The following is a 12,692-nucleotide window of genomic DNA, read 5'->3' as shown; positions in this document are numbered from 1 at the left end:
TCAGGCTACTACAATACCTTAAGATCAAAGTCTCGAGTTTAGGGAGTCGGTGGAGACTGCAAATACTGATAAGTTTGTCACAAGCTTCAAGATCTAAAATCTTGAGTGAATGAAGTACCTAATCCAGAAATAACAACTTAAAACTATCATAATGGAAACTATTAATGTCAGGTGATAAACAGAACACTGAATTCCTACCGTGGGGGGATCAAAAATTTTCATGTCTCCATAACGCAAATCTATAACCACCAAGCTGCTCATCAATAAGCCGGAGGGTATTTTTTTCAAATTACACCAATGCCAACACAGCCATCTTAACTCTGGAAAATTCTTGAAGGATCCAGTGAGTTTCACATAAATAAGTTGGAGCAATTTTAGTTTGTCCATCTTTAAAAGTGAATTGGTTTTAAGGGCTAATGCCTGCAAATTTAGCAATGAAATGATTATATTTGCATACCTCATATCTAAAGATATTATTGTATGAAAGTTGTAATCTTACTTGGCTTACCTCTGATCTCAGCCGTTGCTCATCTGTTAGCATGTTAAGTGATAGGCCTTCAATTGTTTTTGAACCCTAATAAAGAAAAACATGAAGTTAGAGAATAATAGTGAGAAAAAAGGAGGCCCTGAAATGGAAAGTAAGCTTAGAGATATACATAAGATTCTTACGTATCCTTTTCTTAACAAACGATAAGATTCATCATCATCCCAGATTCTACTACGTTTTGCAGGGTCTTTGGACTCTTCAGAGACAATCTTTCTTCCCATATCTTGAATCAGCTGATGCATCACCAGTTTGCCATTAGGTGGTTCAAGGGTAAGAAGGCATCTGTTAACGAGGGTCATGATCCCAGATCTTGCATACAAGTCATCTTCCAATATTGTTACGATATCATATTTGTATTTTCCAACAAAGAAACAAGCAATGTGCAGAAACAACTCTTTCTCACTGGTATATGGCAATGAGTCAAAGCTCTTTTGTAGTACACCTTGGATTTTAGAATCAAGTTCTCCTTTCAACGAATTCAGTGAATTCATTCTACTTCTCCAAATTTCCATCCTGCTATTTCTTGTCCACGGGTCTTCATCACGAACATATAAGGAAGAACCCAATACTTTCAGAGCAAGCGGGTTTCCACCACAATATTGTGCTAGTTGTACTGCAAGTTCCGTAAAACCTTCCATGGGAGTTTCCAATCCAAAAGCATGCCAACTTAAAAGCTCTAATGATTCCTCATCATTCAACAATTCAAGTTCGTACATCTGGCATCTACGAGGTATGGACCTAAACCATCCATGTATATCAAGAAGTCTTGTTGTTATTATGATCTTGCTCTGTGTGTGGAACTCCTTTGTTCCAAGTAAATTGCTTAGTTGGTCTTGATCATCAATGTCATCAAGAACAATAAACACCCTTTTCGTTTTCAAGGCATGCTCAATCTTACGTGTACCCTCAGAAACACTGGATATCATTACGTTCCTTCCGCCTAAAACATCTCCCAGAAGCTGTTTTTGTAGCCCAATCAAACCATAAGGTTGTTTGCAGTGCTTTCCAATATCTTCAATAAAAGAGCTACTTTCAAAATTTTGCTTGTTTGAGTTATAAATGTATTGGGCCAACGTGGTCTTGCCACTGCCTCCCATGCCGAAAACTGTTAGAGCATTAGCACCGGGTTGCACATTTTGCAACCAGGAATTTATAACTTCAGCTCGAGTCTCTATTCCAGTTTGACGGGCTGGAGTACTAAGAAGTCTCAAATCTAGTTTATAGTCAATTTTGTCAACAATTTTTGCAATTAAGTCTGTTTCAGGTCTGGAACAACCAAAGAAAATTAACACATCAGAACACATTACAATACCTTAACAGCTTGATCTATAGCGTAATATGGAGTAAAAATGTTGCAGCAAATGCTATATTCTTCCTGAATTATTATAGATCAAAAAAACTTGATCGTGGAGTACGTGTATAAAAATGTAACGACAACATGATTAAATCGTGAATTCATTAATAAAAAAGCCCTTAATGGGTCGGACCCAAAATGCGCCAGGTTGGATACAATGTTAAAACACAAAGCCTATATCTTTAAATCTCTGTAACAATTTTGTTCCCCGCACTTGTATGTTCTTCTAGCTTCTTGCAAAGTTTCATATGAATAAAATGTCATTTTAATGTTCAAAAAAAAAAAAAATCCAGAGTTCATATCGTTTTGATAATTCGAAACGTTTGAAACAAACATGGAATATGGCTTTCACAAAGCAGGTAATGTTTAGAAATTCTAATATCCACTCCACATCCAATATTAATCCACTTAACTTCATCCATATCCACCAATGGTGAATCTGGTTGGATGGATGTTTATGGGGTCAGATTACCATTGACATGCCTTGCCACCACCCCTTAATTGCCCATTTCTTAAACAATTTTACCTATCTTTTAACAAATTGCCTTAATAAAAAAAAAAGAATCTGTCAAACAACAAATTCAATTTGATGGGCAATGAAGCTCCTATAATTGCTAGTGCAAAGTTGGCTTTTCATATTATGTGATTATGCAGTGGTAAAAACACGAAAGCCTTTTATCATCCGAGATTAATATCAATTATGCATCAATATCATTATCTGCTAAGAAACTATCAAATTAATTTGCACTTGATCCAAGATGCAGTAATGGAAGAAATATATATTACAGTATTTCATAAGATTTAAATTACCCTGAAAGAACCATGCCAGTCAAATTAGAAACCTCAGTGAGCGCTGCCTTCCATCGATTCACATTTTCTTCAGTCCATTTTGACCCTTCAATAATAAAGCTTCGTCTTTGGTTCCTGACATCTGAAGGGTCCACGTGATAAAAAACTGGCAAAACGAAATGATTGAAGTTCCGTCTTTGCTTTAGGATTAACACAAGCTCTTCTAGGCACCATCTGGAATTTGCATAGTTTTCCGACAAAACAACTATAGAAGCTCTGGATTCTATAATTGCTTTCTCGATTTCTGGCTTGAGTTCTTGACCTCTATCAATTTCATTATCATCCCTAAAAGCGCGGAGTCCTGATCTCACTAATGCCGAATAGAGATGATCTGTGAAAGAATAACGCGTATCTTCACCTCTAAAGCTTAAAAAAACATCATAGGTTGTATAATTTGGCTGTGAATAAGAACCCGCTAAAGGAGAATATGAAGAAGAAGAAGAAGACGCCATTGGAATTATATCAAACCTTGTGAAACAATAGCGAATTAAAGGACATCAAAAGTCAAACACCAAAATTCCACGGAATTGAGCTTTTCCACTTCATCATCATCAAATAATATATACGAGTAATTAATTAATAATTATAATATTCTTGGATTATAGTTTCCCTTCCCTCTATTTTTTTATTTTGAAAGTTTAACTTGCCGGTTGAGAGTTGAGATGTTGCATCACATATGTTTAATTTGATTTTCCTATGTTTCCCACCTAATTACCATCTATCTTTTTTTTTTATTGAGATACACTAGACCAGGTACTAGGTTGTCTTAATAGGGTCTCGCTACATCCAACGTTAAGTAGGTATCCATTAAAGAATCAAACCTTTAGGGCGTGTTTGGTTCGCGGAATGTTTTTGGAAGGAATAAAATCTTTCAAAGGAATTGGAATCTGAATGAATGTTTTTGATTTTTTGAAGATTCAAGTGAGGAACAGAATGAGATTTTTTCCCCCATCCCCAAGAAATGGAGATTCCATCAAATGAGAGAATGTTAACATTCCAACGGAATGTGATTCCTCCATCTTTAACCAACCAAACACACTAAGGAATGAAATTCAATTCCAATTCCATCAGATTCCATCAAATTCTGTGAACCAAACGCAACCTTAGAGGTTAAAAAACCATGGCCTGTCGTCAGCTTCTCCAAGATCACGTATGGTTGCATTACACGAATACTACACCTTATTATATTGATTATAATCAAGCAGTGGCTGAATATTCAAATTCAACCATAACTTAACAACTATATCCCTTGAAGGGTATTAATTGACCAGTCAATGTGCATCACTTGTTGCACCATTTAACCTTCGAATTAACTTGTCACACATGGTGCAGGTTCAGTTTCAAAAGTTTTAAGAAATGAGAACATCAATGGTCGTGCAGCCGTGCAGCCGTGCTTAATTAAAAATGGTATAATCACATGGGATTGTGTACTTTGATTATATGTGATATTAACATTGCTTGTTTCTTTTTTACTCATTAAAAACTCGAATGTCCCTAGCTAACACTTTATGCAAGCGAAGTGATTGAACAAAGGGTTTTTTAAACAAATGAAAATAAATTTACGTAACATTGAGATAAAATTTGACAGCAAATTAATAAGGGTAGAATTGGTATGAAAATAGAATTAGTATCTCATAAATTGTGAAGATTCTTTGTAAGTGTAAAATGGAAAGTATTAAATGGATATAGCATGTGCCTAGTAGGCATAGGGTAGAAAATCCCATTATCAAAAGGGATAATCTATTATGGGTCCATTAGGCATATGATAGTAATTAATTCATCTCCTAATCTTTCCTTACATATAAACATCATTAATATTATTCCTAATCTTTTCTTACATATAAACATCATTAATATTATTGTTACATATCCTTATATAAAATATAATTAACACTTTTAATTTTCTCTCTTTTCTTCTTGTTACTAATTTACTATGCACACTAAATTGTAACAATTACTACTCCAGATTTTTTTGTTAAAATTACATGAACTTAAATATTTGTTAAACTTTCACAAATTCTTTCCCACTCAAATTTTTCTCCTTCTATTTTACGGAACTTATATATTTGTCTCTTGTTTCTACAAGTCAATAAGAACTGTTATCTTACTTTTATTTGTATCTTTTATAATTTTCGAAAATCATTAATATCATTTATTTGATTTAAATGATTTACCAACTAGAGATATGTTTGGAAGTCACAATGAGAATTTTGAAAACCTAAAACACAAATTTGATACATCATTTGTGGGTCAATGTTTTTTTAATGAAGAAACATTTTATTGATTTTTTGCAAAAAATAATGGATTTTTTCCAATTAGAAAAAATAGGTTTGTCAATAAAAATGACAAAAAGCAACAAAGAGATTTTTTTTCACCATAAAGGATTTTCAGAGGTTAAATTGATATATTATACAAAAGAGCAAAAAAATCGGATTTAACAAGATGCAAATGCAAGGCTCATATGCATATCACATTGAAAAAAGCAAATGAAAATTTTCAAAGGAATGACAAGTTACTACTTTTATTTTAAATCCCATTTTTTGTTTGAAATTTTAATTTGTTGGTTAGTTTATTGTTTGTTTTGGATTTTAACTTTACTGTTTGATCTATGAATAATCAATTGGAATGTTATATTGAGATGAGATTAGTCTAGGTTTTTTATCTTGTTATAACGGAATTAAATTATTATTGGTCTAGTAAAATTTGTATTGATTAGACTAAAAAAATGACATACATTATGGAGATCTACTAAATAAATAAAAAATTAATTTTGTATGTTGAGATATTAGTGTGCTGATAAATAATTGCTAAATTTAAGAAACGTTAAATTGGGAGCTACAAAAGAAAAACAAAAAAAACGATAGTATTAATGATGTTTATGTAAGGAAAGATTATAAATAAATTAAGGAGAAAGGTTAGGTAAAGCAGGGGGATTATGTAAAATTCATGGGGAGTTTATATAAAATTCAGGGGGGTTATGTATGTTTATTAAATTCAAAGATTTAATATGTAACTTTTTTTAATGTCGTAGTACCTAAGCTTAGGTAAAGTCTGTAGTACGGATCATTTTTCCATAAATTAATTACTATCATTTGCACATAATAGAAAATCTCGTATCAAAAATGGCTTATAGATGGAGTGTAACACATTTAATGCTACACACACTTATGGATTTATATATATCCGTCACATGGGCTATTATCAAAAATGATATATTATTTTGTCTTTTATGTGTAAAAGATACAGTAGTTATTATGCCATAACAAGCTTCACACACAACTATAACAAGCTTACGAAGCTCACATGTCCGGGCAACCTAGAACAAATATGATATCAACATATAATCGATATATAATCTATAAATATTCTTAAATGACTGATAGACTATATTCGTTTTCATACCATGTATGTATCGCATATATACTTGCGCTAACTTTCTGATCTTGGAAACACACAAATCTGTAGCATACATAAGCAAGTGTCGTCAGGCCTATAGACGGACTGAAGGATCACGAACAGAGTCTTGTTAATGTTCGTTCTTTTAACTCAATAACAATTCACGAGCGAATAAACGAAAATAAAGTTGTGTTGATGCTCATTTGTTAAGAAAATTGGCTTATCGATCATGTTCGGTTGTTTATGTTTATAAACGAATGTTCACGAGCTTAAATAAATGAACACAAACACAGTCTACAAAATATATTTTAATAAATTAATATATATTTTATTTTACTCTCAAAATAATTACACGACGATCTTACATATCAATAATTTACATTATTTGCCGTTATCACCACCACACCAATCATCCATCTAGTTATTCCTAGTTAATTATTAATTCTAGTTATCCCTAATTAATTATTTTTTGTTATTTTGTTCTAAAAGTAAATAAATGAATTTGCTATCTTTTTTGCTGTCCTGAAAAAAATAAAAAAGTAAAAATTGTTATCTTCTTTCTTGTCAAAAATTATTCTTTTTTGAGGTGGTCGATAAAATTACCCATGAGAAGCTATGATAAATATTAATGAGTGGTAAATACTTTTGCAACCAAAAATGCCTCTTGGGATCACAAAATAACACAAACTGATGATGATGATGATTATATAGCAAAGTTTATTATTTATTTTTATTTATGTCACAATACAGGATTCTGTTATATATTTGCCCTAATTTTTAACTAACCAAAAACCCTAATCTTTCAATTAAATTTTCAAACTTTATAATTATAATTACATATAATAATATTAATTTTGCATAAAATCTATGAATGATATGGGAAAGAGAAAACGAAGAGCTGACAGGAATAAAACCCCACCATCTCCTGGTATGCATTTCTTTCATTTTTACCATTTTTGTAGGTTTTATTTTTTTGTTTTTTACAGAAATTTGATGATGTGTTTGCTTGATATTATGTTATTTGAAATGGGTTTTGTTTTATTTAAATTGGGCTTGATTTTTTATTTTTTGTTCATTTGATCAAATACTAAAGCTCTGTTTTTGGTAAATTAATTATAAAGATTTGATTTTTATGTTATTTGATGTTGTTTATTGTAAAAAAGGAATGATCTTGATGTTGTAGATAGAAACCCATGATGAATCTTGGTTTACATATTATATTAACATCGACATTGTGAAACTGAGGCGTTAGGGATGTTAGTTTTTAGGAATGAAGTTATAAAGAGGGGTTTTGTATAAGGAGGATAATGTTGGGCTCAATCGAATGGAATCTACGTTAATTTGATACCCGATGAATTCCTGGATGCTATTTATAGCTTTGTACAGAACCGGAGATTAAACAACAAAATATCTTTATGCGTTAGTGCCAATTTTATGCATAATAGGAAGGGTTTCTAACTTGAGTTGATATTTGTTTAACATTGGAAAGATGCATGTTGAGGAGAATATAATCGGCGGCTAATTTGTGTTTCCCTCCTCAAGTTGGAAATTGTTCTTTATTTGTACTGAAAATCCATTTTATGATTCTTTAATGTGCTCTGCTAGTTTATATGTTCAATTTGTGAATGGTAGAAGTCATGTTGATTTTAGAAGTGTTCCATCATTATAACTTTCCCATTTCTAGAATGAAACCTGTTTATAGAAAATGAGTCCCATGCGTTACATGCATATATACAAATACATACTCTAAACACCCCATGAAAAAAGCCAACATTTTTAATATTGAGATGTCCCATGCAATTTCCAATCTTCTCTTATATGCAAACGGAAATCTACTTTTTTGCTCGTAAAGTTAGCTTACCATTACTCTTCATTTTTTTACTTGCAGCCTTCATGTCACACACTTCTCATACAGAATCATCATTAAAAGAGGTTCTTTCCTCTTCCCAAAATTTTTTCCCTTTTAAATACTCCTAATAATTCATGATTTTCTGCACCTTTTTTGTTCTTTTCTTGCTCTCTTGTTTTCTATCTATATAAGGTACATGTATTCCTGAATGACTGCTAGTAAAAGTTGAAATATGAGCGGGTTGGCTAAAGGTTCAAATTCGTGTTTTTTAATAACAGGTAGGGTTGACCCGAATCATTGTATGTTCAGAAAATTCTAAACCTTTTTCTACAAATATCAGTGAGTTAAAACTTGATTACATTATTGTATTCTTTCAGTGATGATCAGATGGTTTTAAACTGATATTGGAAGTTTTATGCATTGAAAAATTCAATATCGGCTCATTACCTGTTTCATTTTAATCTCTTTTTTACCTGTTGGGAATAAAAGCCAATCTGTCTGGACCTGTTTATAAGTAAACTGATCGAACTTGTAACTTTTTTTTGTTACATTTAAGTATTTAACTGAATAACTTGTTTACTTCTTCTCAGAAATCTTCTCACTCATGTGGCTCTAGTGGGGTGAAGCCTACATCATCATCATCATTCACAAATATTATTGAAAGATCATTGCCGGTCCACCACCAGTCATCCACCCATCACCGACAGCAGAACGTAAACCATGCATTGTTATCAAGGGTTCCACGCCATTCTTACAACGTACAGCATTCACATAAAAATATTGCCAATTATGCTGGCACATCAACTTCTCATGGAAAGGCTAGTTTGCGTGATGACAAACATTCTTGGAAATTTGGTCATAAATCGGAATCAGGATTTGGATATTTTGCAGGTGATTCTTTTCTTTTCTATTTTGCCTTTGCTTCAGCTCACATAAATGAGATCTAAAATTCTACATTTTTGACTTTTATGATCAAATTACTTACCAATTTAAACTTTACATCAATTATTAGAGTGAATTTGATGAAACTTGTTTTATCCTTAAAGTTCAAACTAATGCTTGGGTTAATTGGTGGAGCAAGAAAATCTACGAACTGCCTTTTAGTTTAGAAAAATTAAATTGTTGGGTAAAGTTTGTTTACTTTAATATCTTGTGTTAGAATCACAAAACATCTATGCTTAGAGTCGTAGTCCTTAGACAACAATTGAAGAGGGGAGAGGGGGGCGAAGGACCTTGCCTACCTTTCCGTCTTTGGCATTGTAAGTACTGGTGTTATCTAATAGGAATGTACCTCCTTGCAAAAACTCTAATTGTAGGTGGCATTGGCATGTTTTTCATGTGAATCATTTGGCTTATGATTATTCTTAGGCGGTCAAATGTGTCAAATCTAAATCTAGCTAAAAGTGGATGAGTGGAAGGTAGCCAATTTGTGATTGATACAACCTCCTAAACTGCTTTTGTATAGAGACATAGATTACTATTGTAATAATGTTTTATTTCTTAGTAGTTTATGAATCACCTGTTGTAACCTCAAACTGTTTCAACTCATTACCTCCTATCTGGCCACCTTTACCTCTAATCTCATCCAATCCTCCCATGGAAATCTCCCTCAGTCATCTCAAAATGGATTGAAAAATGAAGTTATACATGTATAGTGAAACTTATTTGAATATGGGTGAATTTCCCCACTTGTTCAGCGTATTAGTTATTCATTTGTTTAAGTCATGAACACCATGTGCTTATACAGTATTGGGTTGGCCCCATAACACGTTTTTTCAAAAGTTTTATGTTAATTCTATCTTAATTAGTGTATCACTTATGAATGTATGATCATATTATTATTGTAATACTAGTCCAATATTTTGTAATGATTTTGGAGGTTTTATGCAATTTTAAAGATACAATACGAATGACCTTGGGCGCATTTGACCAGTTTCCATTTAAGCTTTGATTTATCAATCATATCTGCTTGACCTATTACAGATAATACATAACATAACCTAGACCAACCTTTCTTAAGTTAATTTGGTTCCAAAAGATTGAAGAAAGAATCTTTCTTTTATGATATGGATGGTGAGATGAAATTCTTAACTGTTTCTTGTTAATGGTGGTTTTCCTGCATGGAATGTTTTCAAAATATTCTTTAATTCCCATTTGAGTATGCAAAAGAAATTCTTAATATAGTTCTCACCTCACCGGCTTCTTACTCTTGTGTTTTTCTTTTTTGCAGGGAGGAGGGATAAGGCATCTCGGAGGATGGACAGAATTAGATCAAATCCTTTGGCAGTAATTGATTCAAATTCCCCTAATCTAATGAATAATCTTTGCAGATTATGCCAACAAAGAATGCGTGATAATTCTGTTGTGGCAGTTCTAGTTTGTGGTCATATTTATCATGCAGACTGTTTGGAAATACGAACTAGTAATGAAGATAAAAGAGATCCACCCTGCCCGTTATGTATTCCCTTGCACATCGACAATTGATTTGTCGTAGAGATGTATTAGCTGTTGTATTTAGTCCTTACTTTGTACCTTGAAAAGTAAGAAGTTTGTAGAAAAATATAACAGAACAGTTTAAGGGTCCTTTGATCCTTGTGAAGTTCCTGTATATTAATTATCAAGCTATGTTATGGCTTCTAAATATATGTAGATTCTCTTAGCATTTGTGAGCAATATATTCTAATATTTCGTAAGTGAGTCGGGTGTCTGTTGGAAGCAATATCCCTTGGTGATGTAGGTGCTATACTTTTTACAAATGTACCATACTTATGCATTGCTGAGATTTGTACAGAAATTGTACATCGTTGTGTATATTCGTCAAAAGGTTTGGTAAATATATCACCTACCAAAAAAATATATGAGGGCCATCGGAAGAGATTTTTTTTTGTTGTGATTGCAAGGATGGAGAGCCTTTTTTTACTCAGATGTACACGGTATAAACGAGTTACCTGGGATGGTGAGTCTCATGTCAACCACTCCTATTTTTCCGCATCCTATGTAAGTTTTGGCATGATTGTTGTGGCATCATTTGATCGAGTGTTGTCATGCCAAATTTTGTCGTGATGGCAACCACATACTTCACTCTTATAGATTTTTAATGTATCATAGTGTATATATACATTCTCTTTGTATTGGAAACTTTAGTCATGATTGGTATTTTTAACTCCAAAAATATCTCACTTCAAGTATTATTTTATAAATACAAAGTTTTAGGAAGCAAAATGCTTTCAAGAAACAAATATATGATCATTGGCCACCATTGTCTCATAGAATAAAATTAATGAACAAATTCGCTTTGTCATCATGAAAATGAAGGCATTCTCCATATTCATCTTCAAGCTTTCTCTTCCACCCTCTATTTGGCCCTACGCTAGGGTCAAATTTCATGTTGTAGGTGTCACCAAATAGGGAAAGCATCAATATATCGATAGCGATACCATTATCCTTACAATCGCGTGCTATTAGATGATAAATATGTTAGTTCTAGGAACTTGGAGTACAAAAATAATGCATTTGGACTACTATGCTCGGGATTGATTTGAAATGATTTTCATAGTAAAAGGAGCAGATGATATGCATCTTGCTGCACCAAAACTCGCCCAACAAGTGTTTCATTTACTCAACTTACAGATAGCAAATTTACGGGCAAACTCTGAATTCTTATGTTATTGCAGGATCCTTCACCTTCCTCTTGTGGTTCGCCTTTCCCTTGGCAATATTTTGAGAGCTATTTGATTGGAAAGTACTCCAACTTTACCTTGACAATATTTCGTTCCCCCGAATAGACATTCTAATAATTTTGTTCCAGAAAAGACATTCTGGCAAAGTTGGTGTAAATCCCTATTTTGTAGGCTCCTCTTGTTCACATTTCTTGTCATTTTTTGTGCTTCCATCCTAACTTTTTCAACATTCTACTACATGCATGATCAACAAATTGACCGCATGTACAACAAAAACAAAAATTCTTGATATCTGAACAAATTTTTACATTTAGGTACATGTTGAGATTCATGACAGGCATCATTTCGACCCGTTTACTTGTAAATGAGTTAAGTTATATTACATCATTAACGGGTCAAATGAAACTTCTATGTAAGTACAAAAAGAAATTTGAATCATGCCAAATGGATTGATTGAACGGTTTACACAACTTTAAAGTCACCTCAAATTGTGTCGATTCATCTCAGCCCATGTGGGTCGTCTTGTACAACGTTTCGCATCCTTCCCTTTTATGGTTTAACCCCTCAATTTTCGCATTTCTCTCAATCAAACAAAGTGAAGATGTCAAACGCTAAACCAAAACAAATCATCCGATCCAGTAATGAATCGCGATGACTATCAACTTGCCCGCCTTCAAGAATGCAGCCAACTTGTTAACTAGAACATCATTAAACTCACTAGTCACTATATAACTCTTTGTGAGCATGTGAAATATCGTCTAATAACTTGTTGGGTTAGTCGGTTAAGTAATAACTCATTTTGTACGTAGTTTTAAATATTTTAGGTTTTTTTTTTTTGACAACAAATATACTCCATTCTTATACAATTTCCATATTTCGATTATTAATTCCTATTCTTCTTTTCATAGGAAATAACCTTTATTGATAAATTTGAAATTTTACCTAAAGTAACTAAAAGTATCATGCAACATTAAACCTATAATTTCTAAGTCTTACGTGAATGTTGAAATAAACATG

General features: G+C 32.6%; 2 protein-coding genes across 4 annotated transcripts; one reads left to right on the top strand and one right to left on the bottom strand.

Moving 5' to 3' along the window:
• Positions 1-458: 458 nt before the first annotated feature.
• LOC122599561 (disease resistance protein RPV1-like) lies at positions 459-3,202 on the bottom strand. Its single transcript, XM_043772083.1, has 4 exons — positions 2,712-3,202; positions 670-1,813; positions 509-574; positions 459-464 (listed from the first exon to the last, which is right to left on the bottom strand). The coding sequence occupies exons 1-4, from the start codon at positions 3,200-3,202 to the stop codon at positions 459-461; spliced, it is 1,707 nt and encodes a 568-aa protein (XP_043628018.1).
• Positions 3,203-6,776: 3,574 nt separating this feature from the next.
• Positions 6,777-10,654, top strand: LOC122600622. 3 transcript variants are annotated; one of them, XM_043773365.1, is made up of 4 exons: positions 6,777-7,074; positions 8,035-8,078; positions 8,586-8,886; positions 10,226-10,654. In XM_043773365.1, exons 1-4 carry the CDS (start codon positions 7,014-7,016, stop codon positions 10,477-10,479), a joined length of 660 nt encoding a protein of 219 aa, XP_043629300.1. In that variant the 5' UTR covers positions 6,777-7,013; the 3' UTR covers positions 10,480-10,654. The 3 variants fall into 3 exon arrangements, 2 of the variants coding, with proteins under 2 accessions (XP_043629300.1, XP_043629301.1); XM_043773366.1 differs by lacking the exon at positions 8,035-8,078 and having other exon boundaries at positions 6,779-7,074; XR_006324078.1 differs by lacking the exons at positions 6,777-7,074; positions 8,035-8,078 and adding an exon at positions 8,099-8,273.
• The last annotated feature ends 2,038 nt before the right edge of the window (positions 10,655-12,692 follow it).

The sequence above is a fragment of the Erigeron canadensis genome, chromosome 5, assembly GCF_010389155.1.
Source record: "Erigeron canadensis isolate Cc75 chromosome 5, C_canadensis_v1, whole genome shotgun sequence".
Lineage (NCBI taxonomy): Eukaryota > Viridiplantae > Streptophyta > Magnoliopsida > Asterales > Asteraceae > Erigeron > Erigeron canadensis.
The sequence above is the reverse complement of the archived record's forward strand: the minus strand, read 5'-3'. Positions and strand labels throughout refer to the sequence as shown.

Coding starts and splice junctions, on each gene's coding strand:
- LOC122599561 (XM_043772083.1), bottom strand. CDS start 3,202: ATGGCGTCTTCTTCTTCTTCTTCATATTCTCCTTTAGCGGGTTCTTAT. Junction 1,814..2,711: donor ACTGGCATGGTTCTTTCAGG/GTAATTTAAATC, acceptor TGGTTGTTCCAG/ACCTGAAACAGACTTAATTG. Junction 575..669: donor GTTTGTTAAGAAAAGGATAC/GTAAGAATCTTA, acceptor TTTCTTTATTAG/GGTTCAAAAACAATTGAAGG.
- LOC122600622 (XM_043773365.1), top strand. CDS start 7,014: ATGAATGATATGGGAAAGAGAAAACGAAGAGCTGACAGGAATAAAACC. Junction 8,079..8,585: donor CAGAATCATCATTAAAAGAG/GTTCTTTCCTCT, acceptor ACTTCTTCTCAG/AAATCTTCTCACTCATGTGG. Junction 8,887..10,225: donor AGGATTTGGATATTTTGCAG/GTGATTCTTTTC, acceptor TCTTTTTTGCAG/GGAGGAGGGATAAGGCATCT.